Genomic DNA, 15,047 nt, shown 5'->3' on the forward strand with positions numbered 1-15,047 from the left:
AATTAATGGGCCTAGCCTAGAGAAATTTAGGGTTGTGTTTTTACTACTGTAAAACCAGATATGAGTGTTGGAATGAACCACACAATACGGGTGTTGAGGAGAGAATGCTTAGCTTGCAAAGGCAAACTTCCTTTATTATATAGGGTTCAGGTATCCGAAAATATCTCAGCTTAAGACATAGCAACACAAAGATTCTCACAGGAAACATGTAAAATATTCTGCGAAAAATCCACAGTAGCTTAGCAAGTTCCTGAAATATCTTGTCTCAATGTGACTGATGTGAGAGCGGCTATGTTTCCAGACATTACAGGGTCTGGGTAACTGGGCTCGTGACACTCCCATGCCTTTAGGGGTTACAGTAGCAAGCAGACACCATTTCAGCTGTATGGTTCTACATATGAGATTGTATTCTCCCCTGGTTCCAAGGTCTTGTGAAACTGCAATTTTTCTCCAATTTACTCCAAAATTGGCCTAAGCCAGGGGTGTTATGAGGGCTGGATTTGTTATGAGGGCCGGATCTGACGTAAATGAGACCTTGTTGGGCCAGGCTATGTTGGGTTGGGCCGAGCCATGCTGGGCCGGGCCACATGTGTACATATTTAAGATTAGGTAGCAGAGATATACATTTTATAAAGAACACAGATAAACACAAATATTTTTTAAAAAGTTTAAACATGCTTAAAATGTTAGCACTCATTGGTTTTAAAGATGCTTTCTTTGTATTTCTCCCATGGGATTCAGGGAACTGGGCAAAGGAAACTCTGGCTCTTCCCTTCTTTCCTCAGGGGATGGGGGTGGGAGCCTCAGCCAATAGAAGGAAGGGAGGCTTGGCTCAGTAGTTCTGCTGTGCAATTGGGAGAGCCTGGCAAAGCAAGCTATTCCTCCCCCTTCCTCCCCAAGGGCCAATGGAGAAAATAGAGGTTTTACTTTGTAGCTCCTGTGCAATTGAGCAAGCCTTGCAAAGCAGGCTGTTATGCAGAAGGAAGCAAGAGAGAGGGAGAAGGAAGCAGATGACAGCCAGTTGCTTGGGGGCCTGATAGGAGCCCTCCAAGGGCCTAATTCGGCCCCCAAACTACATGTTTGACACCCCTGGCCTAAGCATTTCCCAAGAAAAGATATTTTTAAAATTAAAAGAAAACCAAGTGTTTACAGTTTTAATATCATGATTTTCTCCTTTGAAATCAAATCTGGATTCCTGGTCACTAAGGATTCTCACAGTAGAATCTTAAATACACTGTTCATAGTCTATTGAAATTAACGTTTAGAAGGACACAGCTGTTTAGGTATGAATTGTCAAAGGGCACTTTTTCCCCCCGGGGGAACGCAGTGGAATGGAGTTCCAGAACCTATACACGGAAACAAAATTCGAAAAAATGTTTTAAAATTTGTGAGGGGCAGCCATGTATTTCTCCCTCATTTCCCTCTTTAGAGTTCCAGCACCCCTTTTCCCAGGAAAAAAAGCCCTGATTGTCACAGTGCAACCCTATGCAGTTACATGTCTGCTTTCCGTGGAAGTTAGCTGCCTTAAGGCTGCACAGCATTACAAAAGCGGCTACTCTCCTTTCCCTTTTCCCGTCACAGTTGAAACAGATACAATTAAACCAGAGTCCAGCGGCACCCCAAAGAAAAACGAAATATATTCCAGCACCTTGCTTCCATGAGTCAGAGTTGAACTTCTGACTCACCAAACATTATGCCAGGGCTCCTGTTTAAGGTTGCTCCTGCAACACACCAACACGGCTACCCCATCTCTACAATAACTACCACGAAATTTAAAAGGTCCTCATAATACAACCCAAGGATTGAGGGGCGGGGGGTGGTTCTCTGCATCGTGACAGGAACAGGAAAGAGTGCAAGGGACTTGGCCAAGGTCACATAGGGATTTGGAAACCCCCAGAGGAGATGGAGAAGCGGAAGGCTCCCTGTGGTAGCAAATCACGTCTTTGCTCCACCCCCAGGATACAGCAACACAGGGAAAGCACGCGCGCGCGCACACAGAAGAATAACAATCATAATAATAACGGTTAAAAAAACCCCCAACATCCTAAACTCGAGCGAGGTGCGTCAAATTGAAAACAAGCACACCGGAAGCGAGCCGGGCTCTTTTAACGTGTTGGACAGCTCCGCATAGGTCTATCCTTTCCCATTGCGGTAGGGGAAGCAAGCCTATATCCTGGCCGGCTTTGCGTTCCCGGGCGGGAGAGTTCCGCTGCTGTTTCTTCCAGGTCGACGACGCAGCCTGGTTGGTTGGCTGAGGCGCCACGAGTTAAGTCAAGGCAAGCTCGGCCCGCCGTCGCCGTTGGCTTGGCTTCTTTCCTCGCTCCTCCCTTTTCCTCCGCTCGCGCCGTCCCCTCCCTCAGGAGCGCCGTTGGGATGGCGGAGGGGGTGGAGAAGGAGGAGGGATGAGGGACCAGGAGCCGCCTCAGCAGCAGCAGCAGCAGCACTGGCGGCGGCGGAAAGGTTGGAGGCGCCGCTGCGGAAGGGCCGGGTGATTGATTGATTGACTGACGGAGCGAGCGGGACTCCAAAAAAGAGAGAGCCAGAAGCCCCCCTAGAAAGCCGCCTTCCTAGTTCTTCGCCTTTCCCCTTCCTTCCCTTTCCCCTCCTTCTCCTCCCTCCCCAGCTCCGTCCTCTCCTCCCCCGCCGCCTTGCTGCTCCTGCCGCCGTTGTAGTCGTCGCCCTGGGGCCGGGCGGGCGACCGGGAAACCGCGGCGCTTGGATGCCTGGAGCCCGCGGCAGAGACCCAGCCCCGAGCCCGCCATGGGCTGCTGCGGGAGCGCCGCCTCTCAGGTGAGATGATGAAAGGGTGGCGGGGGGGGGGGGGGGGATAAGGCTGCATGTATTATAACGTTAAATAAAACGAGTCTGCATGCACCCTAAAAGCTAGCATCAATGAAAGGCCTCTTTAAGGTACCACTGGACTTCTGGTTTACGTTCTACCCGTTTGGAATCGGTCCGTAATATAATGCTCTCTTTCTTATTCTCTATTTTCTTCCTCTCCCCCTTCCCCTCGTTTAACACCGCCCCCCCCCAAAAGTATTTACTTATATTCTCCTGCCTCTTTTTGCGCCAGTTGTACCCTTGTCTTCTTCCCCTCCACGCATTGGCACGTTTTGTATTTACTTGGATGTCTTTAACCCTCTCGATCCTGGTTTGCTGTAAACTTGTCTGAAATCCCCCCTCTCCTGTTTTTCTGTCAAGGAATTTGGACCCCTTAGCCTGCTACCACTTTTCCCTTACCATATCCTGGATTAACCAGGGTTCCGACCACCATTCTTGCAGTTTACTTAAATGTATAAGCCCTGGTAACTATGGGTGTTAAAAAACTGGCTGCAACCTTGAATTAAAAAGTGCTTTCAGAGCTTGGTGTGGAACTGACAAAATATGTTTTAAAACATCATGCTAGAATGAGACAAAATGATTTTTAAAAATCCTCCTGCCTTTGCTTATTTGTAACTGTTTGGTGTACCGACTTGCAGGAAGAGGAATACCACTGCTCTCTTTCCCTTTTGTCATTGCCAACCTACTGCCTGCCATCCTTGTCCTCGTTTTTATATTGCATCCCTGTGTCTATGTCTGATATATGTTCTACCCCAGTGCTTGCCTACCTTGCCTCATTTTCACAACCATGCATGCTTTGGGCTATGGCATGGTGCCTGGTGGCATACTTTGCCATATGGAGAACATGGCGCTGAATTTCCTCAGTCTGACTTAGCCATCTCTTAGTAGTTTTGCTGTATTCCCAAAACCATCTTCCATAGGCTTTTGCCTCCCTCTCTATCCAGCATTAAATGGTACCAGCAGTCCCCCTCATATTAGTTTTCTACTCTTCACATACCCTTGACTTGACACTTTATTTTGTCAGTCTTTGCATGTTCTCCTCTTCTGTTTCCTTGGGTTATGTGTTAATGACCCTTGCCTAACTTCACCCCCTTCTCTTACCTAGTACGTTCCCTGTTGCTTGTTTGGCCATCTGATTCTGTACACATCACTTGTTACTGCTATGCCCCACACAGTCTGCTTCCCTACCACAGGTGCCCTTATGAAATCTTAGCTCATCTTTGCATCCACATACATGTGACAGTTGTTTTTTATCCTTTCTCAAAGAAGTTCAGGGTGGCCTACGTGGTGGTGGACCTTTTATCTTTGCAGCAATGCTGTGAGGTAGATTAGATTGGAACATAGTACTGTGCCCAAGACAAAACAGGACTGCCCACATTTTAAGCATAACACTTCAGTCATTGTACCACACTGATTTCTTCCAGTGTGTTTTCTAGAGGCTTGTGCTCAGTATCTCTTTAAGACATATTAATTATCCCTTAAGACATGTTAAAAGAAGTTTTGCCATGTTACTCCCACTGCAAATGCTTTTTCCATAGTATATTTAATGGAGAGATGCTTATCTGCATTAATAATTGAGAACAAACTATAAAAAGGCAGTGACAACTTTTCCAGATGGAATAATCTTTCGTTTTAGCTTTTAAAATTGGGTATTTAATTGCATAGCTCTCCTTGCTGTAATGTGGTGATATCCTTTTCCCTGCCACATTGGGGAAGGATGTGAAGTTTTCATTGTGTAATGATAGGCATGACTAATTTGTAACAGCCATGTTTGGCTACTATTTGTCTTTTGTGTGTCTGTGTGCGGTAAAAAGCAATTTGTCAGTTTATTGTGCTCTATCCCTTCACTTCTAGAATAATTTATTTCTTTAGGGCCAAGAGAGAGGACTCAAGAATTGGAATTGATAGTGGCAGCTACCCCCCGCCCCCCTGAATGTAATGTTAATCTGACTGTTATTGGACATATCTGGAATATAGTAACTCTAACTTTAGGGCCACAGTGATGCTAACAAATTAGGTGGAGTAGGGCAGCAGCAGTTTCATTACCACTTTTCTGACGTCTGCATTGATCCATTCCATATTTGATTGTGAGTGGTGTTTGACAGAAAAAGATATCCTGAGGTTTGATGGATTTTGAATGCTCTGCTTCAAAAATCTTTTTTGAAACATGCATACAGGGACTTTGCTATTGCCGTATTAACTGTTGCCCATCCCTTTCTCCTCTTCCCCCTCCTAACTTTAACCATTCCTTATTTGCCATAGTTTTATTGCTCTCTTGCTGTATTCAAGGCACACAGAACTCCACCCACTTCTCCAGCATAGCTTAAAACCTTCCCATTTTAGCAGCTAAACAAAGGATGCATTTTAAAATTGGAATGTCTGTTTTCTACCTGCTACAGCCTTGGAGACTCGTATCCAAATCCTCACATTCTTTTGCGTAATTTCAGTTGGCGTCATATTTTTGCTTTCCACTGTATCATGTGGCTTGATTCACTTTTTTGGGCCATCTGCTTGGCTGGCACAGTTACATAGTGTGCCTTGATGGAGTCTGTGTGCCTATGATTTGGACTGTGTGTTGAATGGAAAGATTGTGAATGACCCTGCCTTGTGGTGGTGGAAGGAATTGGACTGCTAGATGGCTTTTTGCTTCCTTTCAGCTCCGTAATGCCACATTTACACCTACATTTTGATCTCTCTGAACAGTAGCCGTGGGTTAGTGATGACTGTTCTCAGAGTTTCCATTCCTGGCACAACCAGTGACTTGCTTATCTAAAGGCTAAATAACATCTCTGCTGTTCAGCTTCTTTTGTTTAATACTTTTTATATGCTTTTAATATGGCCTGTGTAGGTCAAAACATTCTGGGTTTTCTTCTGCATGGTGATCTTCTCAGAATGAATTCGGTACGTGATCTTGTTGGTCCATTAACTTCCTGGATCATCATTAATACTGACCATTACAACATTTATCTCCATTTTTTCTCTCCTTTCCCATTTCTTCACATTTGTCTACGTAAACTCCTTTGTGAAAATTTCAGTATAGCTCTACGGCTTCTTAGGAAGTAGCTTCCCATGATTCCAATGTATGCTTTGCCTTTAAGATTTGCCTTCCTGCCAAAATTCTCTTCCTTTTCCTCATCACAGAAATTTGGCTAATTTTTTGACTTCAAGGTTATTAAAATTTCCCTTGGATAGATATTTGCTCCTTCATGTTCAGAGGGTATAGTTTCTGGGATTTATTAACTTCCTAGGGAGAACAGCTTGGGGTAGGGTAGTGGCAAATGCCAACATGGTATAGTATAGGGGTGTCAAACATATGGTCCACAGGTTGGAATTGGCCCTTGCAGGCCTCTCATTGGGCCTGCAAGCAACTGACTCCTTCCAGCTTCCTGCATCACAGCTTACATTTGCCCACTCTCTTCAGCTTCCTGCTTCCAGGGGAGAGAAAGAAAGCCAAGTCTCCTTTCCCTTAATTCCCTGAGGATTCCTCCCCCTTCTCCTGATTTGGGAAAGAGACAGACAGACAGATAGAGTCCTGTGGCACCTTTAAGACCAACAACATTTTATTCCAGATACAAACTGTGTGAGCACATTTCTTTGGGAGGGGGGAGGTACGGAAAGAGCCAGAGAGAGCATGAGGAAGAGAGAGACAGTGAGTTCCCATGTCACCTTTAAGACCCAACAACATTTTATTCCATGCATAAGCATTTGTGTCTGTGCATACTTCTTCAGGGAAAGAAGGAGTCTTAAAGAGAGAAAGAGTCCCCAGCTTTTGGAGGGATCCCCCTTTTTGATTCGAACAGATTGGGGGAGGGGAGAAACCTAAAACCACAGTTTGCAATCTTTTAGTGGAAGGAAGCAAGAGTTCAGAAGCATCTTAAGAACTAACAAAATTTGTGGCAGGGCATGAGCTTTCATCAGTCACTTCTCACTTCTTCAGATACAGCTAGAATGTGAGGCCATCTGCTCTTATATCTTGGAGAGTAAAGTGATTTCAGATGCCAAATGACAATAGCAGGCATTGGTAATGAGAGAAGGTACCTAGGTCTCGATTCAGTCCGGGAGGATGCATTGTCTTGAGCTTCATTACCAGTTACAAATCAGCAGTCTCTGTTTCTAATCGCCCTTTGAAATTTCTTTGTAAGAGAACTGCTACCTTTAGGTCAGCAACTGAATGTCCCACTGGTTTTTGAATGTTGTGGTTTCTTGTAGCAGTAGAAAGGGTAAGAGTCCAGTAGCACCGTAAAGACTAACAAAATTTGTGGTAGGGTATGGATTTTTGTGGGTTGCTGATCAGTTCTTCAGACTTAATTCCATTTATTCTTTGCTTCCTCCTGGACTGAATCCTCCTGTACCAAACTGAGACCCAAGTTTCCTGTTTCATTACCAAGGCTGATGTCTCCATGCCTACTGCCCCTCTGCATATCACACCAAATCCAGTCAAGCCTGCTATTGCTATTTGGCATCTGACATAATCTGTATAAAGCTTATATTTTTGGTACCTTGTGTTACTTTTTATGCACACATGGTATGGTTGAACAAAGTGACATTTATGTCAGATCTGGGCCTTGTAACAAATGAGTTTGGCACCTCTGTTATAGCGCTTTCAGTATCAGACTATGGTCTGGGAGACCTGGGTTCAGATCCCCACTCTGATGTAAAGCTAACTGGGTGTCCTTGGGCCAGAAATTTCCTTTCAGCCCAAAATATCTCTCAGGATCGTCATGAGGATATTATGGAGGAGGGGCAAATGGTGTACACCACTCTTGAGTTCCATGGAAGAAGACTAGAATAAAAATGTTCCAAGTAATAAATATGTATTATCTATTGGGGCTAGCACTGTGATGGCAGTGATTAGACTGATAGCCCCAAAGAAAAATCAAACTTGCTGCACTAGTTCAGCATCTTAACCAACCAAGCAAATGTGTCAAAGACAATGACTTTCCTAATCTCCTACTTCAAAAAAACATGCACAGTGTGAAACTGACCAATAAGAACAGACCAATTAGCTTTCCAGGGGAGGAGAGGGGAAAAGTCCAAGGAAATGTTTCTACTTTTAAAGACTTGGAAGCGAATTAAGAGGAGGAGGGGGAAATACTGCTCTGAAAAACCACTCTTGGAAACTACGGAGATACAGTGGAGTGACAGCACAATGTTGGGAAAAGGATGTGGAAGGAATTTCAAAACCAGGTGGGAGAGTGGGATGAGTGTGCAAGTGAATATGGAAGCAGGTTTTTTTAAGTGACGGAGGTGGGAGGTGAGAGCTGTAGTAAACACAAAAGCAGAAAGGGCCCTAGTTGAATGCTTAATACTGAATCAGATTCTTGCTCTGTGGAGGTCAGTATTGTCTACTCAGACTGATAGTGGCTCTCTGGGTGTCACAGGCATCAGCTACAGGCCATGTGGACCTGTACTGGTGGCTCTTTTTGCTTCAAGGCTTGAGCTGTGTGGTAGAAGTGAATTATATGGTCTAAGTAGGAGGTTTTTCAAGCTGTGTATCCAAGAAGACTGAGATTCCTTGGATAATCAAGAGTCCCAGTACACATTAAGTAAGAGCCCCGTGGCACAGAGTGGTAAAGCTGCAGTACTGCAGTCGGAGCCCTTTGCTTATGACCTGAGTTCGATCCCAGCGGAAGCTGGATCAGGTAGCTGGCTCCAGACTGACTCAGCTTTCCATCCTTCTGAGGTCGGTAAAATGAGTACCCAGCTTGCTGGGGAGAGAGTGTAGACGACTGGGAAAGGCAATGGCAAATCACCCCGTAAAAAGTCTGCCGTGAAAACGTTGTGAAAGCAATGTCACCCCAGAGTTGGAAACAACTGGTGCTTGCACAGGGGACTACCTTTACCTATACTAAAAAGACAGACTTCCCGGAAGGGTGTATACCACCATTACAAATATGTGCAGACTCAGTGTACTGTTATAAGCTGTATCTTCAGTGTATATGGTGAAAGGATAAAGTCTCAAAGGAGCCTCTGACCATTGCCACAAATAAAAGGAATGTGTGTGAGAGACTGTACTTCATAATTCCCTGAAACTCTCAAGATTTCTTTGTCAAGCAAGGAAAAGTTGAAAGGTTTTTGTTTAGTGCAGGAATCCTGAAAACTATGGATCTGGTATATGACTTAGTATAAACACTGAAATACATTAGTACTTCCTCAGGAAAGCATAATAAAATGTCATTATATGAATGTTTATAAACAATATAGAAGTAAGGTATATATTATCATATTAGCATCTATTGACACAGTTTTATTGTTTTGACTAATACATTTGAAACTTCAGCTTACTTAATCACAATTTAAAAGTTCAGTCTTATGACAACAAAAATTAATTGAAGATTTTAATGGCTTAAAATGGCAAATAACTTTGCCACACCTGCAAATTTCAAAACACAGTATGGCTGTAGGTAAGGATTAGTTTTCTCTGTGATATTTGAGCTTCAGAAGCCTGCTGTTCAGAATGCATGTTTGGCATACATTCTTAACAGAAGGTTGTTTTAACAAAACTATAACTTTTTTAATGTCTTAAAACACCTTTATAGTCAGATTCTGAACATACCATCCTGTGACCCAGAACAGAGAAGACACAACACTTCCCTGGTTTGCTTTTGCAGTGGTGATATGCACAGCTCTTTCCTTACCTACTACCAATGATGGATCTGCACATGTAGTAGCAGTTGCCAATTTGTTGGACTGTGATTTATGTTGGATCATCGAGGCTAATGTAGATCTAAAACCCTGTCTCCACTGGCTGGTTAAAGTATGCAGGGGGAAAGTTAAGACAATTAGTTAAGACAATTATACCTTTTTTGATAAGAGGATGATTTCCCAGATTATTAAAAAAAAGTGCTAATGTCTGGTAATTAAGAAACCTTCATTGGGCAAGCCCCCTTTGTCCAGGTATAGGCTAGTCTCTGATCAGTGGTTTTATTTAAGATGTCCCAAAGACAGAGCTAGAAGAAGGAAGAACATTAAAAATGAAAGTAGGAGTAAGTGTATCAGAGTACAAAAATTAAAATGGTCAGGAAATGTTAAAACTATAGAATTAAATACACAAAGGTAAAGTCACCTGTTACAATTTTAAGTGTACTTTTAAAAAGATATATACCTAAGAAACTTTGCAGCATCACACATGTGCAGTTATCTTGTCTTGGTTAACTATACCTGAAAGGTTGGATTCAGAGAGCCATCATGGTGTAATAGAAATGATGGCCTATGATCTGGGAGACCTGGATTCTGATACTCACTCTGCCATGGAAGCTTGCTGGGTGACCTTTGGGGCAGTCACATGCTGTTGGTCTAACCTAGCTCATGGAATTGTTGTGAGGATAAAATGGAGGAGAGGAAAGCAATGTAAAACACCATGGGTCCCCTTTGTGGAGAAAAGGGGGGGTATAAAATAAAAAATACTGTCAGCATTTCTGCTGGTGGAAGAGGAGTAGAGGCCTCTTGATAATCAAAAAGGCTATGCTAGGAATTCTGAAAACCTCATGGGAGTTACAGTGAGGAAGGGAATTGTGTGAGGTCAATCAGAAAAAAGCCAATGAGATTCAAGCCAAAGGTTTGCCATTACTGGCAAGTTATTCTCCATTCTAAAGCCAGTCTGCACAATCTGTAGTAAAAAATCTGGGTGTACTTCACAGGAAACTACAGATATGGGATATAATGGTTTATGTTACTCTTACATAACATCAAAAGCCAGTGCATCAACAGAACTTTTAATCTAAGATATGGGAGAGAATAGCTTGGTTTATTCTATACTGATGTCACAAATTCCATGACTGAAACAAGGTGTTCTGATTTTTTGCATAAGATGCTACCATTAAGAAACAAGCTTAAGAGGTGAAGAAGCAGAAAGATCAGAAACAGGAGAGGATAACATTAAGATCAGAAACAGGTATGCTTAGCTGAGAATAGAAGAGTTAATAGATTGCCAGTTTCAAATATTGAAAAAGATGTCAGAAGAGAAAGAATAGTTGTTCGCCCTCTCTAGCAATTATTTGACAAGAGCTGCCCTTCACTGTCATTTTGTCCTGTCTTGTCATGGATAACATATAAAGTCTCAGAAACCAGGCTGTTTCTGTGGTCTGCACAGAGCACTGTTACTACCCTGATGCTCCTCTGCCTCTCCATTTAGTTATACACTGTCACCACCAAAAGTATGAAATACTTTTTGCTAATGAGATGTAACTTGCATGAAGGAATGAAGGAGGAATGAAGGCTAGAACACCACCATTTCCCTGGTGACTTTTCCAGAATAATTCAGGGAATTAGTTTTTGAACCTAAGTGAATTGGTTGTTTTGTAATGATGGTAACATTGAACGTGATCCCTGCTTTATTCCACAATTGAGATGTGAATTTTTCAGAAACTCAACCAACATGGGGAAAAAGTTCCCTGGGTTTACTTGGGGGGAAAAATAGAAATTTAGGGGGAAACCGAAAGAGATGTAATAGTTTCATACTGAATCAAAAAGTTATTTTACTGTGTTAACTGCATAAAACATGTACTATTTATTGGTTGTGGTGGAAAGTGCCATCAAGTTGACTTATGGTAACTCTGTAGGGTTTTCAATGCAAGACACCTTTAGAGGTGGTTTGCTGTTGCCTGTATTGGCGTCATGACCCTGGACTTCCTGGGTGGTTTCTCATCCAAATACTTAGCAGGGCTGACCTGGCTTCCAGGACTGGATGAAATTGGGCTAGCCTGGACCATATAAAATTGCTCCATTTAGTGTATTTATGGAATTTACAAATTTTTCTAAAATTTTCACTGGTTTTCTACAGTGAAAATTATGAGCATGCCCAGTACTTGAGACAGAGCTGTGAATTGCTGTGCCATATGCTATTTTGGTGCATATCTTAATTTGTGCCATCTGAGAAGTAGGAAAAATTAAAAATTGAAGGAGGGAAAGAAATTATCTAATAAACAAAAGAGGGTATTTTGTGGTAGAAACTATCGCAGTAGAATTACTAGCGTATATGAATATCAAATTTGAGATGTGAGATCTTTATGTGTTATCAAACACATCATAGCATTCTTAATTGTTAGAATGACTCATATTTAGACAATAAACATGCTTGAAAATATGCTGTATGTCTACACTGTACATCGGAACTAGCATTACCTAAATGCTATTGATTGTCTTACATTAAAAAGCCATACTTACATTTTGAGTGAGTAGGACTTTGTGTTAAAGAAAATTTTGTGAGACTTTTTTAGTGTCCCTCCCCCAAATGCCCTAGTTTTTTCCACTGGAGAAGTTGAAAAATGTTCTGAGGGTTTCCCATTTCTGTTCCAGTGCAAATAATAATATTGCAATTACTGTGATGGCTTTGGTTCTTTGAAGTCACAGGCCTTATGATAGAATCCAAGATTGTGTGTAATTTAAAACTGCAACCACAATACTCTTTACAATTCATTCTCAAGCACTGAGAATAACAAAATGTACCTTGAATTAAAAGTTCAGTCTCCTTCCAAAACTGTCAGCTTTTATTCAGCATTCTCTACTACTGCCAAATCAGTTTAAGGATTCTTCTAAAAGATTACTTTGAAAATAGGCTGCATTTGATGGCAATCATGTTATTTTTCCCTCAGTATAAAATGGGTCGTGGGTCTTTCAAGTGCTGTGGGGGTTTGTGACCTTAAATGCTAGCCCTAAAAGTAGTAAGGTGAGAACTGCCTCTAGGCTGAGCAAGTGATTCATTCAGCTTTGAAAAGTGTGTAGGAGGCTAGCCATCTTGTAAGACTTGCCCCAGATTCTTTAATAGGAAAGCAGAATTACAATTTCCTCTATGCAGTTCTACAACAATCAGATTTGCAGTTTAATTTCTCCAAACAACACTTTTAAAAAGTTCTCATCTGTCTCCAAAAGTCTTCTCAAACTTACTCAAGGATACTGGAATTCTGATGCCAGATTAGAGTTCCATAATGAAAGAGAGGGAAGAAGCAAAATACTTTTGCTTCCAAATTGTCCTTTTCTAATTAATTTATGTGAAGGAATATTTCTCTAAATACATAGAAGTGAATACTGGCTATTTTACTGAGGGAAGGATGATTGCCTGCCAATATAACTGGATTACTTAGTCATCATGACACTACTGAACCTGAGCCTTCTTCATCCGCTCCCTCCCACTTTCTATACTGCTTCTGTCTAGTGTTTAAATAGTCTGAACATTGTGGTGACTTCTTCTGCAAATAGGAGTAGGGAGACTTATGTGAAGCAGCAGTGGTCACACAGATTTCCTTATTTGCTTAAGTAGAGGGTGTCTTGGAACCTCAGTGTGGATTCTTCAGTAGGGCTATCAGTAATGCTAAATAAGACAGTTTGAATTGGATACTATCAGCATTTTTAGTCAATCTTACCCAGTCTTCTTTTCTACTCTACCCATTCCATGTGGCTTTTGAACATACATACCACATAATGCCCAGCCCAGGGGTGGCCAAACTGTGGCTCAGGAGCCTCATGTGGCTCTTGCACACACACTGTGTGGCTCTCAAAGCCTCCACTGCTCTGCTGGTTGGATTGGAGAGAGCATTTGTCCCTTTAAATCACTTCTCCAAGCCAGCCAGCAGCTTGGAGAATGCATTTAAAGGTAAAGTTGCTTTCTTTCCACCTCTCCCCCTCATCTATTTGCCTTCCTTTCTGCCTGCTTGCTTTCAAGCATCTGACATTCATGCCTTGTGGCTCTCAAGCCTCTGATGTTTTATATGTGGCCCTTAAGCAAGTTTGGCCTTGAGCTTTTCTGTGCAGACACAATTCCTGAGCTTACAGCTTGACTCAATTTTTCTTCATTAGGAGTGTGAGTTTGTATTTGAAACTACTTTGCCACAGCAACAGCATTAATGGCAGCAGGAAGGAACTTTCATTATGAGAAAGAAAGCATTGGAAGTGATGAGGAAAGAGAAAAATGAAGAAATTATACTCTTCTGTTCTCAGTCAGGGAAATCTCTGCTTCTAAATGCGAGAATTTAGATGCTCACATCCACATAAGTTTGTTGTATGTAGGCAAATGGATTCCTGAGTACTGGCTTCAACTGGTTTCTCCAATTAGAATTTCAGATCCTGCAGATGGTGTTAAAGGTCAACCACCACAGTGTTTTTCAATTAGATAAATTCAAGTAAAGGGGCCAGAAGGACATTGCACAGGGACATCTCATTTTCCTCTTCCCCATATTCTTTCTCTTCCATGATAGCCCATATAGCTCCTTTTCCTGCTTCCTTCTTTCCTCACCCACACCAGCCAAGTTATCTTTATATGCAACCTTGTATTCACTTTACCCTCCCTATGGCAGCCTCTACATGGTGGGAAAACTATGGCCCAGTTGCATGGTGCTGGTCACTGGGTCCAGGTGCATGGTAGGAAATCCACAAGGACTTGTGGGTCCTCTAGATGCTGGTCACTGGGTCCAGGTGTGTGGTAGGAAATTCACAAGGACTTGTGGCTCCTCTACATCCCTTTCCCTATACTATTTCCTCTTTCCTCATGGGTACCTCTACATCCTCATCATTCCCAGCTTCTGTTTTTCCTTTGCACACATCAACCAAATGTATCTGTTCTCCATCTTCATCTGTATTTATTGTTTACTTCATTTTAACCTGTCTTTATCCACAGTGGGGACTGAAAAGCTTACTTAATTCTCCTTGCCTATTGTCACAACAACACAGTGAAGTAGGTTAACTGGAGAATGCATAACTGGCCCAGTTACCCAATGAACTTCCCTAGCAGGGTAGGGATTCAAATTTAGGTCTTTTAGATTCTAGTCTGAAACTTCAACCATGACACCACACTGGCTTTTGTGGGGCAGCTGCTGTTAAACAGTAGCAGGAAGCCAGGCCTGGATAAGTCATGCAAGTCACATGGAATCAAGTTGTTCCTAAGGCTGCAGCCAGGCCTGGCCCAATATGCCCTCCCTCAGAGGTCCAAGCAGCTCTTGAAAGGGCCCTGCCCCACTTTTACTGACAGAAACCAAGGCTTGAAGGCTGGCAGGGTATTTGTTTCTGAATGCTACAAGTGCTGCTTCTGTTATTTGGGGGGTATTTTAACCCTCAATGCATTTTTTTTAAATTCAGATTTTTCTGGAAATGTGGGTCTTTCTAAATTGGATTATAGACAAAACTGTCCTGTCTGTCCATGTCTTCAGTCTCTGGGTATTTAAGTATACAGATTGGCCATGTTCAGAATTATATATACTTACTGTGGCATTTGG

General features: G+C 42.4%; 1 protein-coding gene across 2 annotated transcripts in view; it reads left to right on the top strand.

Moving 5' to 3' along the window:
* Window positions 1-2,306: 2,306 nt before the first annotated feature.
* Window positions 2,307-15,047, top strand: part of SLC44A1 (solute carrier family 44 member 1) — an 89,025-nt gene continuing 76,284 nt past the window's right edge. Inside the window, exon 1 of one of the 2 annotated variants that reach the window (XM_060237106.1) lies at window positions 2,307-2,790. In XM_060237106.1, coding sequence (XP_060093089.1) covers window positions 2,761-2,790 — 30 coding nt within the window. In that variant the 5' untranslated portion in view covers window positions 2,307-2,760. The remainder of the gene's footprint in view (window positions 2,791-15,047) is intronic. The other variant, XM_060237107.1, reaches the window with a different exon arrangement.

The sequence above is a fragment of the Heteronotia binoei genome, chromosome 4 (genome assembly GCF_032191835.1).
Source record: "Heteronotia binoei isolate CCM8104 ecotype False Entrance Well chromosome 4, APGP_CSIRO_Hbin_v1, whole genome shotgun sequence".
NCBI lineage: Eukaryota > Metazoa > Chordata > Lepidosauria > Squamata > Gekkonidae > Heteronotia > Heteronotia binoei.